This window comes from Sordaria macrospora, chromosome 6 (genome assembly GCF_033870435.1).
Source record: "Sordaria macrospora chromosome 6, complete sequence".
NCBI classification, from domain to species: Eukaryota; Fungi; Ascomycota; class Sordariomycetes; order Sordariales; family Sordariaceae; genus Sordaria; species Sordaria macrospora.
In genome coordinates, this window is record NC_089376.1 from 375,686 (window position 1) to 387,926 (window position 12,241).

The 12,241-nt window shown below is 53.0% G+C and overlaps 3 protein-coding genes and 1 non-coding gene across 4 annotated transcripts; 1 reads left to right on the forward strand and 3 right to left on the reverse strand.

Annotated features, from left to right (window-relative positions):
- Positions 1–155: 155 nt before the first annotated feature.
- On the reverse strand, positions 156–4,632 carry SMAC4_13902 (uncharacterized protein; the record flags this gene model as incomplete). Its single annotated transcript, XM_066091688.1, has 2 exons — positions 156–3,277; positions 3,327–4,632. 2 exons carry the CDS (start codon positions 4,630–4,632, stop codon positions 156–158), a joined length of 4,428 nt encoding a protein of 1,475 aa, XP_065947387.1.
- A 957-nt stretch (positions 4,633–5,589) lies between these two features.
- SMAC4_13903 (uncharacterized protein) lies at positions 5,590–6,237 on the reverse strand (the record flags this gene model as incomplete). Its single annotated transcript, XM_066091689.1, has 1 exon — positions 5,590–6,237. The coding sequence occupies exon 1, from the start codon at positions 6,112–6,114 to the stop codon at positions 5,590–5,592; it is 525 nt and encodes a 174-aa protein (XP_065947388.1). The 5' UTR covers positions 6,115–6,237.
- A 790-nt stretch (positions 6,238–7,027) lies between these two features.
- SMAC4_13904 lies at positions 7,028–7,124 on the forward strand. Its single transcript has 2 exons — positions 7,028–7,064; positions 7,090–7,124. It is a non-coding gene; the product is annotated as a tRNA-Asp (tRNA).
- A 915-nt stretch (positions 7,125–8,039) lies between these two features.
- On the reverse strand, positions 8,040–10,196 carry SMAC4_09223 (uncharacterized protein; the record flags this gene model as incomplete). The annotated part of the gene is made up of 4 exons (XM_066090918.1): positions 8,040–8,570; positions 8,767–8,880; positions 8,948–9,443; positions 9,538–10,196. 4 exons carry the CDS (start codon positions 10,194–10,196, stop codon positions 8,451–8,453), a joined length of 1,389 nt encoding a protein of 462 aa, XP_065947389.1. The 3' UTR covers positions 8,040–8,450.
- Between the last annotated feature and the right edge of the window lie 2,045 nt (positions 10,197–12,241).

Sequence of the window (12,241 nt, forward strand, 5' to 3'; positions counted from 1 at the left end):
GAAGACAGAAGGTTGAACGCAGGGGAAGAAAGTTGTCTGTCACTGCAAACGAAGATCAGTTTGAAGCCAATGAGAGCTCCAAATCACCCCTGCTCAGGAGAACTAAATTAACAAGTAAATGAGTACTGAATACATCAAGAAGAATTAAGATGAGCCTAACTACTCCATTCCGACACACTAGCCAAGGACGACAACGTGTCAGGATGCTCAGGCCCAAGGACTCGCTGCCGAGCCTCAACACAGTCTTGCATCAATGCTAGGGCATCTTCATGTCGACCTTGACTATTCCACGTGAAAGAAAGGCTGGCCATGCTGTTCAGCGTCGAGGGATGATCGGCCCCGAGCTTCGCCTTGCTCATCTCCATCACCTGCACAAACAGCTTCTCGGCCTCCTCCCACCGGCCTTGGTTCCAAAGCGTCGACGCCAGGTTGGCCATGCTCGTCAGCGTGTCGGGATGATCGGCCCCGAGCTTCGCCTTGCGAGTCTCCATCACCTGCACGTCCAGCTTCTCGGCCTCCTCCCACCGGCCTTGGTTCCAAAGTGTCGACGCCAGGTTAGCCATGCTCGTCAGCGTCGAGGGATGATCGGCCCCGAGCTTCGCCTTGCTCGTCTCCATCACCTGCACAAACAGCTTCTCGGCCTCCTCCCACCGGCCTTGGTTGCTGTATGTCGACGCCAGGTTGGCCATGCTCGTCAGCGTCGAGGGATGATCGGCCCCGAGCTTCGCCTTGCGAGTCTCCATCACCTGCACCTCCAGCTTCTCGGCCTCCTCCCACCGGCCTTGGTTGCTGTACGTCGACGCCAGATTGCCCATGCTCGTCAGCGTCGAGGGATGATCGGCCCCGAGCTTCGCCTTGCTCGTCTCCATCACCTGCACAAACAGCTTCTCGGCCTCCTCCCACCGGCCTTGGTTCCTGTACGTCGACGCCAGGTTGGCCATGCTCGTCAGCGTCGAGGGATGATCGGCCCCGAGCTTCGCCTTGCGAGTCTCCATCACCTGCACCTCCAGCTTCTCGGCCTCCTCCCACCGGCCTTGGTTCCTGTACGTCGACGCCAGGTTGGCCATGCTCGTCAGCGTGTCGGGATGATCGGCCCCGAGCTTCGCCTTGCTCGTCTCCATCACCTGCACAAACAGCTTCTCGGCCTCCTCCCACCGCCCTTGGTTCCTGTACGTCGACGCCAGGTTGGCCATGCTCGTCAGCGTCGAGGGATGATCGGCCCCGAGCTTCGCCTTGCTCATCTCCATCACCTGCACAAACAGCTTCTCGGCCTCCTCCCACCGGCCTTGGTTCCAAAGTGTCGACGCCAGGTTAGCCATGCTCGTCAGCGTGTCGGGATGATTGGCCCCGAGCTTCGCCTTGCGAGTCTCCATTACCTGCACCTCCAGCTTCTCGGCCTCCTCCCACCGGCCTTGGTTGCTGTACGTCGACGCCAGGTTGGCCATGCTCGTCAGCGTGTCGGGATGATTGGCCCCGAGCTTCGCCTTGCGAGTCTCCATTACCTGCACAAACAGCTTCTCGGCCTCCTCCCACCGGCCTTGGTTCCAAAACGTCGACGCCAGGTTGGCCATGCTCGTCAGCGTGTCGGGATGATCGGCCCCGAGCTTCGCCTTGCGAGTCTCCATCACCTGCACCTCCAGCTTCTCGGCCTCCTCCCACCGGCCTTGGTTCCTGTACGTCGACGCCAGGTTGGCCATGCTCGTCAGCGTCGAGGGATGATCGGCCCCGAGCTTCGCCTTGCGAGTCTCCATCACCTGCACCTCCAGCGTCTCGGCCTCCTTCCATAGTCCTTTATCCCGAAGCACTTCTGCATATAGCGACGTACTAGCTAATGCTCGCTCATCTTCTCTCCCCAGTATTTCCTTGCGGCTTCTCATCGATTTATGAGCCATTTTCTCTGCCACTTCATACCTACCCTGCAATTCTGCATACCACCCACCATTATATAACAGCGTTGCCCATGCCTCCTCCAATTTGCTCTCCACTGGTCGGTAGTCTACGGCCTTCTCAACGTGTGGAAAGAGACGCTGACACGTCGCCCAGTTACTGTAGCCTCCGGGTGGGAATAGCGCGGCTATCCGTGACACAAACTGATGCTTGAATTCCTCCTCCCTCCCACAAGCCTTCAGCCACGTCCTCGTCGACAGCTGTACGAGGCCGTGCATCTCGAACGTCTCTCCGCTTTCGCTTACAGTCACGAGACAAAAGTCTGTTAGCATTGCTATATTGTCTTCGAATCCGCTGTCCGTCTCGTCGTTCTCTCTGTCGTCATCGCTACTGTTGGATCCCAAATCATGCTGTACGTCGGACCCTCTCTCCTGTATTGCTTCGTCCATGTGAGGCGGCCTTAGCAACGACTCTGGAATGCCCTGTCGGTCGAAGAAGCTCATCAGGGAGAGAAGATCTGCCGCCGAAGCTCTCTTAGAGCGGATATGTTCAAAGGATATCCGCCAGGTGGTAAGGATCGCACTTGAAGCCCCTCCCTCTCGCCGAAACTCGCCCGCGTCATGACTTAGAAGCCGGGCTCTCTTGCTTTCGCCCTTGTGGAACTCGGCCAAATACTTTTTGACCGAGCTCCGTGGCGACATTCTCTGAATATAGGCCGCCGCCTGGCTGATAGCTAGTGGAACGTATTCCAGCGCCCGTACAAGCTCCTCTGCCGAATCCTTGTCCGAGAGCAAGCTTAATTTCCTTTCCAGCAGCAACAGAGCATCACCCTCCGCCATTGGCCCGATCTCGATTGTATTCTTGTACCCCCCTACTAGCCTACAAGCTAGATTTTTATTGCGTGTTGTGACGAGAAGAGACCCATTTGGGCTCTGCGGAAGATAGTCAGCTAGCGGACGTCGTTCAGGGTTACTGCCAGCGCCGAAGAATACGTCGACGTCATCGGCACTGTCGAGGATTACGATCCATCGGCGGTCTCGCTCGTTCGACAGCCAGCTATACACAAGCTGCGGTACATCGGCCTTCGGCTGCTTCCGGCCTGGTAGCTTCACGGCATCAGCGATTGCCTTGAACCCTTCCTCGACGCGTGCTTGTGTGCCGGCATGGACCCAGAACACCCATCTGTCAGGCTCCTTTGCTGCTGTTCGGTACGCGTATTCGATAGCCAGTTGCGACTTGCCCACACCACCGAGGCCCACGAGGGCCACACGGCCGGCCGGCTCCGAACATCGTTGGTCGATCTGGTCGAGAATGTCTCCACGGTTGACAAAATCAGGGTCGCGGGAGAAAGGAATGGTCGCGAACGGCGGCGGCGGCGTTTCCAATCGCTCTAAAATTGTCAGCGGGGTGTTCCTCGGCGCAAGCAGTGCTAATCTTACCCGGTGGCAGGTGAAATTCCGCGTTGATCGGTGCATAGCTCTGTCCCACTTGGAAACCCTGGTTAAGCGGTCCAAAAGACGCGGATGGAAATTGACCCATTCCTGGTGTGAGGGTTACTCCTCCAGCCGACTGATTGATCTGGCCACCGCCCGGCCCTGCATTCAAAGATTGCGAAGAGTCATAAACCCTAGCAGAAGCGACATATCTCTCCATGACCGCCTTCGCTACTGACGCCGCGGTTGCCGCAGCATAACTCTGCCATTCTTTGGTTTTGTGGCTGTCAGCATAGTCACACACGCCTTTAATCACGATGCATGGCACCTCGTCCCATACGCCTGCTCCCTCCATCTCGAAAGCAATAACCTTGGCCTGCTTGGCGATCTGATCACGGTGCTCGCCAGACCGAATAACGCTGTCTCCAGATCCAACCGCACCAATGAAGAAGAAGACACCCTCGGAATCTGAGTCGGCACTGGGGTCGTTTGAAGCTGACTCTAAGTGCTCCCTCCGTATCACGCAGCTCGTATCACATTCAAGCTCTTTGCATGACAACCTAAGAGACTCATCGCAGGCGGGATCTGCGTTGCCATGACAATTTTCGCATGTTCTGCACCCAGAATCAGGAGCATGCTTGTGTCGGTACCAAGCAGGGAATAGGAGGTCGTTGGCTGCTCCTGGGTACTTGTAGCTGGTATGCTTGCCTCTTCGCTTCCGTTTGGCTTTTTCTTCGCTCTTTGTCTGAAGAGCTTTGAGGAAGTCACCCGCCCGTTTCTCGATATGTTCGCAGTCGATGTTCGTACCAAGCTTGAGCAGGATATTGCGAATGATCTTGTTTGGCCTTCCAAGACTGTCATGGGCGGTGTCTTTGCGATCGAAGCGATCCGGAAGCGCTCTTCCAAGGTCATACTGGACCACGCAGTTGCTTATGATCACGTCGCCGAGGACAACAGGGTCCCTTTCCGGTCCTGCAAATGGGACCGCCCCGCAAATGCCGACCAAAAAGGCCAGCGATACCCGCGGATAGCTCGATCGAAGACTTGCAGCTGCGCTGGCGGCGCTTGCCTTTCCCATGTTGGGCAGAAGGACAAGGACGACATTACACTTCCCCATCCGGCCTGTCGTGTATACGTTTGGGTCTCCATCAACTTTGCCATACTGATCGCCGTCTTCGTCCCATAGTTGATCGATAAGGAGGCATACGGCGTCGAATTCGAGATGGAGCGCGCATATTATCGCAACTTCGAAGTCGCTGCGCGCGTTGGGACGGGTGAGGCTCTGAGGCGGTTGACTTGATGATGCATCCATGGGCTGCTGTGACTGCCTTCTCTTTAGTAGGATAATGTTAGAATATTCACCGATGGAATGAACGTCGTTGTGAATCAGTCGGTCTCCAAGAGGGTTACGGTGGACTTGGACAGGCTAGTTCACCGTGTAAGGAGATGGGAAGAGGCTTTGCGGGGGGAGGAGAGTGAGATTGTTGCTATTGTAACGTCTACTTCCGCCTATGGCTCATTCTCATGCAAGTGTACTGGCCAATTATGTGGTTTTATAGTTGAGCTAACCATGTTGAGGCGTTCGTCTGACAGCCTTTCTCAAGATAATTGGCGGCACAGCGCGGGGTTAAATCCCGTTTCAAGGAAAACGTGCGGCAGCACATCATGGAGTTGGGCTGCGACTGCGTGTTGGGCACTTCACGATGGCAAGTCGTGAGGCCTGGTTTTGATGGCGAATATACGTTGGCACGCACATTCTGCTCACTCCTTTCTCGTCTAAGAACGCATCTTGCACTTTATCAACGGTGCGATGTCCAATCCATCTTCCTCCTACAACAAAAAGTCTTAGTGGCAAGTGTTAGTATTAACACCTGGTTGCCCGCAAACCCCTTAACACCATCCAAATCGCCGTTTTCACGGTCGATATCCCAACAACCACAACTACAAAATGTCTACGCCTTCGCTCCTTGGGGCCTCCAAAACAACGCCGCCGGTCATTTAGCAGCGCGAGCGCACCTTCTACGGCCATGCCACTCAAAGCATTTTGTGCATTGGTCCAGTGGGCCGCGTTTCTGGACGAGGCGGCTAATGTTGCTGACGTCGAAAAGACGGAAAAGAGAGACAGGCCTTTCAAAGGAGATAAGCCAGGTTGCATAGGCCTCGCCAGGGTGGTACTGGGAGGGACGGAGGGCGACAGGCTCTTGGCCGGTTTGGACGAGGACCTCGTCCTTAATGGCGGTGTCGACAAGGACCATACCGAGTCGCATCGTCATGGGCACATTCTGGACAGTGTAGGTGACCCATTTCTTGGGCACCTCGACTTGGACGCAGCCAAAACGGGCGGTAATCTCATCTTTGTGGTCGAGGAGGGTTTGGCGGACAGCGTCATTCTTGGATCCGGGGTAGGCGAGGGAGGTGAGGCAGAACTTTTCTGCAGGGTGGCCGTGATGGTTTGTGCGAGGTATTCGGCTTCGCGGGCGTGGGCTGGGGAGACGGCGGAGAAACGGGGGAGTTCGGTGTCGAGGTAGGCGGCGAAAGAGCGGTAGACCTCCGCTTTAGCAAGAGCTTCAGATACGAGGGTCTCAGCGAAGGTTGTAATGGAACCAGAAGCATTAGGGGTGGCGGTGGTGGCGTGGGCAAAACGGGCTTCCTCGCCCGCAGTCCGGGCTCTTTTGGCCGACTGCGCCATCGTGGAGGGCGGGGGCGGGACACAAAGGATGTCCGGCAAAGGAGTAACCGGTATTATAGCCGGCGGCGGTGGTTTGGGGGCCCCAGAGGGCGAAGGTGTAGACATTTTGGTGTTGTGGATGTTGGGATATCGACCGTGAAAACGGCGATTTAGGTGGTGTTAGGGATTTTGCGGGCAACCAAGAGTTAACACTAACGCTTGGCGCTAAGACTTTTTGTTGTAGGAGGAAGATGTGTGTGTGTGTGTGTGTGTGTGTGTGTTTGTGTGCGAGGGAGAGGAAGGGCGGTTTTCGGTATATTTAATAATGGCGTAAGGAAACGGAAAAGTATATCTGGAGCGGAATAATAGGACTCGTGACTCCCGACTGGAGTCACAAGTGTACCAGTCAGATCGTCGGTCGAGAAGATGAAAAATTATGCAGGAGATGGAATGATAACAATGGAAGATAATAATGAAAGTTCCGGCTGTGTTGTTATGGGAAGAAACCTGGAGTCCTGGAGGAGTAGAGATAGAGTGAGTGCCCCTGGACAAGTTGAATTAAAGTTAAGATAGGTAGTAATGGAAGTGGTTCGTCTTCTCACTTCTGTGCCGCGCGCCCGCATTGCAGTAATATGGAGTCCGTCGTCGGCACGTCGTCCACCCGGCTATGAGCCAAGACCAGAAACGCAAGCAAGATAACACAACGGTTGTGATCGGGACGCGGGGACGAATTCGTAGTTCGCACCCGCATAGGTACTGGTAGAGGTAGGCAGGCGCAGAACCCTGAACCACAACGCAAGCCGGGCATGCAAGCATGAATCTCGCCGTGGAGCATCTTGAAACAATTTTCGCGCCATTTCAACAACGTTTACACAGGTGGTGTACAAGTGATCGTTCAAGCACTTAACGACAGGAAAAATTGTTTTTTTTCTTTTCCAGTGCACTGATTTTGAAAAGGAGCAGTGAGTGAGTATATAAGCCAGACAACAACGGGCTTCTATCGACATCCAGCTACGACAGCTGATTTAACAGTTGTACATCTTCCGTAGTATAGTGGTCAGTATGTGAGCTTGTCAAGCTTGAACATCATTCAGTTCGATTCGCTCGAGACCCGGGTTCAATTCCCGGCGGGAGAGACAATCAATCATTTTAGAATTTTTTTGTTATATCTTGATTGATCCCGCGGGATACTCGGACTTCACGCATCACTTCAAAGTTTTCTTCCTCTCTGGTTGATATTTTGACTTGAATTTTGTTTCTTCGATTGACGATCCTAGCAAAGTTATTCTTACGGTCAATGAAAATATTTATTTGCCGAAAGCCCGAAACTCGAACCATCATTGAACTATCTTTATTGATCGTGACACTATTTGTCCGAAAGGCGGGACATGCGTAGGACGGCAAGTAAATGGTTAGATGTCCACAGACAGTACCATCCCGGTCGGAAGGACCATCAGTTCGTTTTCACTTATTATTTTGCCGCACCGTACCATTGAATAGAGGTTCTGTGACAAGGGCAGTGTTCTGGGCTTGGAACAGTAGTTCAATTCAGCTAATAAACTACTTTGGTCTCGAAGGCCTTGTTGATCCTTTCAACCTCCATGAGAAGGTCGGGCCTCAAGCCCTTCTTATACCAAAGAAGGTTGGTACGTACCGAGCCCTGTGTGCCAGGCATCGGTGCAAGTCTATCTAGTTCATCTGCCTACAAGTAGATCTTCTGAATGCCAGCCTTCGTCCAGTTGCCCGTCGGTAATTCCGGTCGGTGGTTTAATTGATGAAAGTCGCCGGCGAATGTCCGTGTGGCATTCTGTCGGTAATTCCGGTCGGCAGTTTGACTGATGAAAGTCACCGGCGAATGTCCATGTGACACTGGCCGAGGCAAGGCTGGCATTGTATGGCGAGGTTGGGTTGATGTCAAGCATTGAGGCTCTATTGAACTTCAAACCCAGGAGTGTGGGCAATGTCCGTGTGACAGGTTCTTTCCCTTGTCCGATCTCTCTTTTTATTTCTTTTTCTCCCGGTCATTAATCGAATCATTTGCTTTCCACTTCGCGGAAATCACGTTCTTGTCACAAACTCAAGGATTTTTGGCAAACACGAATTCGGATAAAGATCCCATCCTAGATACGGCAGGGAACAATGCAGGGCAAGTGCCAACACGCGGCTTCCCGTCCCCAGAGTCGCGCTGGCACTTCAATTTCCACTTTGCCCACGCTCCTTGTCAACAACGTCGTCACTTCCCGTCGAACTGCAATAATTTTCGATGATCGCATCACCAGCTGGAAGTCACAACCGCCAGATTGATATTGTGACGGTGTTCGAAACACTTCTTTACCCACAACCACTCTCTCACAGATTCGCCTCATTTTCCCTCCCCAAGATGACCTCGCAAATGGTGTAGACAGTGAGACGCGAATAGTTCACTCATTCCTTAAGGAGGAGCCATGTAGTACCACAACTCCTTACTCCCAAAACCTCCTCCACTCCTCCTGCGCCATCCGAGTCTGGTCCTCCGCTTGATCAGCTTGCACCTTCAATGTAGCCGCCTGATTGTTAAGCCACGTTGTTTGACCCAAGTCGGCCTAGTATTCCATATCGTTAGCACGAAGGCATCGAGAAAATGCCTGAAAAAAGAGCTTACCTGTCAACTAGGAACCTCAATGGTATTCGCATCAATTCTCCTACCGGCACCTATTCCAGCCAGCATAATGTTGGTACTAGCGGCATTCATGGACACTCGCGTGGCATTCATGGACACTCGCGTGGCATTCGCATGACATTAGCAGCCATGTGTTCCTTAGTTTGAGCTTCTATGCATAGGGAGACGGCTTGCTGTTGGAGCTGGGCCGTCTTCATCTGAAGCTCTCGCTCTTTGGCCTTTCTTTCGGTTACCTGGTCGAGCACTAAATCAGTTGATGCCATCGTTATAACACCCAGGATGTGGTGTAGAACAACTCACCTTGGCCCCCAAGTGCTCTAAGCCCATCGGCTCTCCCATACTCACTGCCTCCTTCCAAACCCTCCTCATTTGATCAGAGTACAACTGACAAGTGAACCCGGGACCGCCCATGACGGCAGGGGTTTGATCCACTCTCCTTGCCAGCTCGACACCCTGACGGACATCAGGCTCAATCACCTCCTTGTAACACTGCTCGCAAACCGTGAAGTTGAACAAGCCCAGCATGGTATGGCACCGAAGTGATGTAAAGGGATAATCCCTCGGGCAGAGACCACTAGGCAGAGGAGGAGCACCGAATACACCTGGCACTCCTGCTGAAGTACCGGCACCTGGTCCCCTTGGAGGCGGCAAATTAGCCCTCAACCCGTTCAGCAGTGCACTCATATCAGGCCTTCTCATGAACCCCGAGGTCACTGCGCATCCGGCAATTTGCTGCAGTATCGCCATTGTTCCCGGATCATCGTAGTGTTCGAGGGCGCCAGTGCGCATGCCACTCCTTGACCAGGTGGGAGTTGAATGGGCGTGAACCTCCAGCGACAGCAGGGCAGCAAGTCATCATGTTGACGGCACAGCTGCCGCAAATGTGCCACCTGGGAAGCAAATGCGCCCTGGTCTGAGGATCGAACAGAGTGTACCACGTCCTTCTCTGTGGATGTTCTGCGGTATCAACCACAACAAGCTGCTCTGCTTCGGATCTGAGCTGAGCATTGGGGCATGGGGGCTGCCCTCCTTGTCCATTCGGTCCTGGTGGGCCAGCAAGAGCAGCGACTCTTGCCAGGAAATCGACCCCCAACTGACCGGCATTGTTCATCGTCAAAAGCACCATGCCGGCCACCTTAACCCAGAACCGTGACATGTCGCATCTTATCGGTATGGTGTGATTCGGCGGTGGTCCCTTGGTAACGAAAGATCGAGCATAAGGAGTGGGACGGACGACGGAGTTGTAGCAAGATGGACAAACGTTGAAGTTAGCGTAGCGAGGATCAGGGAGACCGATCCAATCCTGGAACCCTGCTTGGGGTTGCTGGCGTGGAAAAGGGACATTCGCTTGGGGGATGGAAGATGGCGATGGGGTGGTGAACGGAGAGGGCGCAAAAGGGCAGCTTCCTCCTCCCCCACCGCCACCGTAACCTCCAAACCCACCGTATCCCCCGAAGCCATAGCCGTTCCCACTGCTTCCACCAGCAGCACCTTGGAGGCCAGATTGGATTTCTTGAGTGAGCGAGTTTAGGAGTTTTCGGAAAGGCATTTTGCCGCTTGTGATTTCAGGAGTTAGAGTCTGAACGGGTCGAGTGGTGAATTCTGATGAGAAAACATCGGCAACCACTCACCACTTAAACCTTTCACGCCCCCTTTCTCAACTTTCACCTCCTGTCATCCCGAGGTTTGACATCTCCGACTCACGGGGAAAATGTCTAAGCGAGGTGCCAGAGCCTTGTCACCTCGGATGGGTTGGTAATTAAGCTTTTGGTTAAGCTTTCGGGCCAGAACCTTATCGATCCTCCTGTATTGAGCATGGCTTGGGTCGAAATGGAGTACTGACGATGCATTTTTGGTGCTAGTGGCGCAATTACATGATGTTCAGCTACTCGTTCTCCAGGACTCTGGATGGTTCAGCTGATGGCGGTGGTGTGAGATGCGTTTCCTTGTTGGGCATGCTGAGCGATTGTGGCTGGGCTAAGATAGAACCGACAGAAGGGCTTTACGATAAGACAAGGGGTGGCCTAGAAGGAAGTTCGTTGAGCCAGAGAATGAAGTATTTAATACTGGGTACTGCAATCTTACTGTTGCCTGCCTGTCCATGACTGCCGCTGTGGCCGATGTTGATGGTGATACATCGAGTTGGTGTTCTGGTACGAGTTTGGACACCTTGCACACAGCAAGGAAACTGTAAAAATTGGTTTCAATCTTGCTTCAATTTCCTGCCAAATGCGCCGTCCTGATTTAAATAAGGCGTCATCCAATATCGTCTCTATCAGTAGTGCCTTCCATTTCGGATGTTGTGGTATCACCAACACTTTTCCTTAACCCTAGTCTGATGGAAACCCACACAACCATTCGACTAACAAGGATTTTCCGGGCCATGCAACAATATTTTCCGAAGATGTTTGAAACGAGAATGGCATGAAAGCGAAACAGAATATCGTGGGGAATCCCCACAGAACTCTACAGATTCGCGGCGAGAAATATCTCGAAGTCATTTCGCATGAGTGACTTCCCGTTTCCTGGTCACACTTCAGTCCGGTCCAGGGTTAGGGTGTGGGCCTCATGACGTCATCGGGGTCTGGCTTCCGGGAGAGCGGCACTCCACATTCGGAAGCCATCAGATCACAGCAACACTCGACGGCAGCGACGGCAACATCCATGATGGTCCAAAGAACCAAGGAAGTGCCATGTATCAGGATTATGATGAAGATTTAATCACGTATCCAGAGATGTGAAGTTCCTGGTTCACTAGAGCCTCCGTCTTGAAAAGGGTGATAATGTCGTCAAGGACGTTTGTGGTACAGTATTTCCAACTTTCAGGGTTCAGTGCGGAGAGGGCAAAGCTGGAAGAAAAAGAGAAGAAGGGTAGAGTAACCAAACCTACCTTGGTTTCTCAAACATTTAGGTTGCAAATCCTTGATAGCACCGGGGACGAGGACAAGACACCGAACCCATCGCCTATCAAAGGTTTAACAAAACCGCTGGGACTTGGGAGGCCTCGTTCGCACGGATGAGGTGATTTGGATACTGTAGTGCACTGACTTGTTATGAGACGAATTTGTTTTCATCATCACGGTAGCGAAGAGGCAAAGTCGACAGGCAACTGAAGAAAAGAAAGACTTTGCATGTAGTTAAAGAAGTGAAGAATGGGGAAAGGAACGGAAGGCGATCTCGTGGAACAGATGGAAGAAACTGAGGAACTGGGGAAGAGCAAAAGAAGGGGATGGGCTGTGGTGGGTCATCCCCCGCAATCTGGAGCTCTGACCCCTGAAACCGGGGTCAAGTGAACAGGAGACAGGGTCTGGGGAGGGCATGTGAGTGTCTTTTTTTCCCATCACAGTCTTATCATAGTTGCAATTGCGATATTTCTCTGCCTTTTTGAGTTATTAAGCCGAGATGGTAAGAGGCGACTTATCATCTTCTACTAACCGAAGAGCAGCGTTGACCAAACGGCTGCTGACGGCGATCATTGCAGTGTGCCAGTGGCATGATGGCCGTGCAGCATCCCAAAACGGCGTTCAAAGATGGGACTTCCAGAAGCCAACTCTTCAGAATTTCACATCAGGAACAATGAACAACGGATGATGG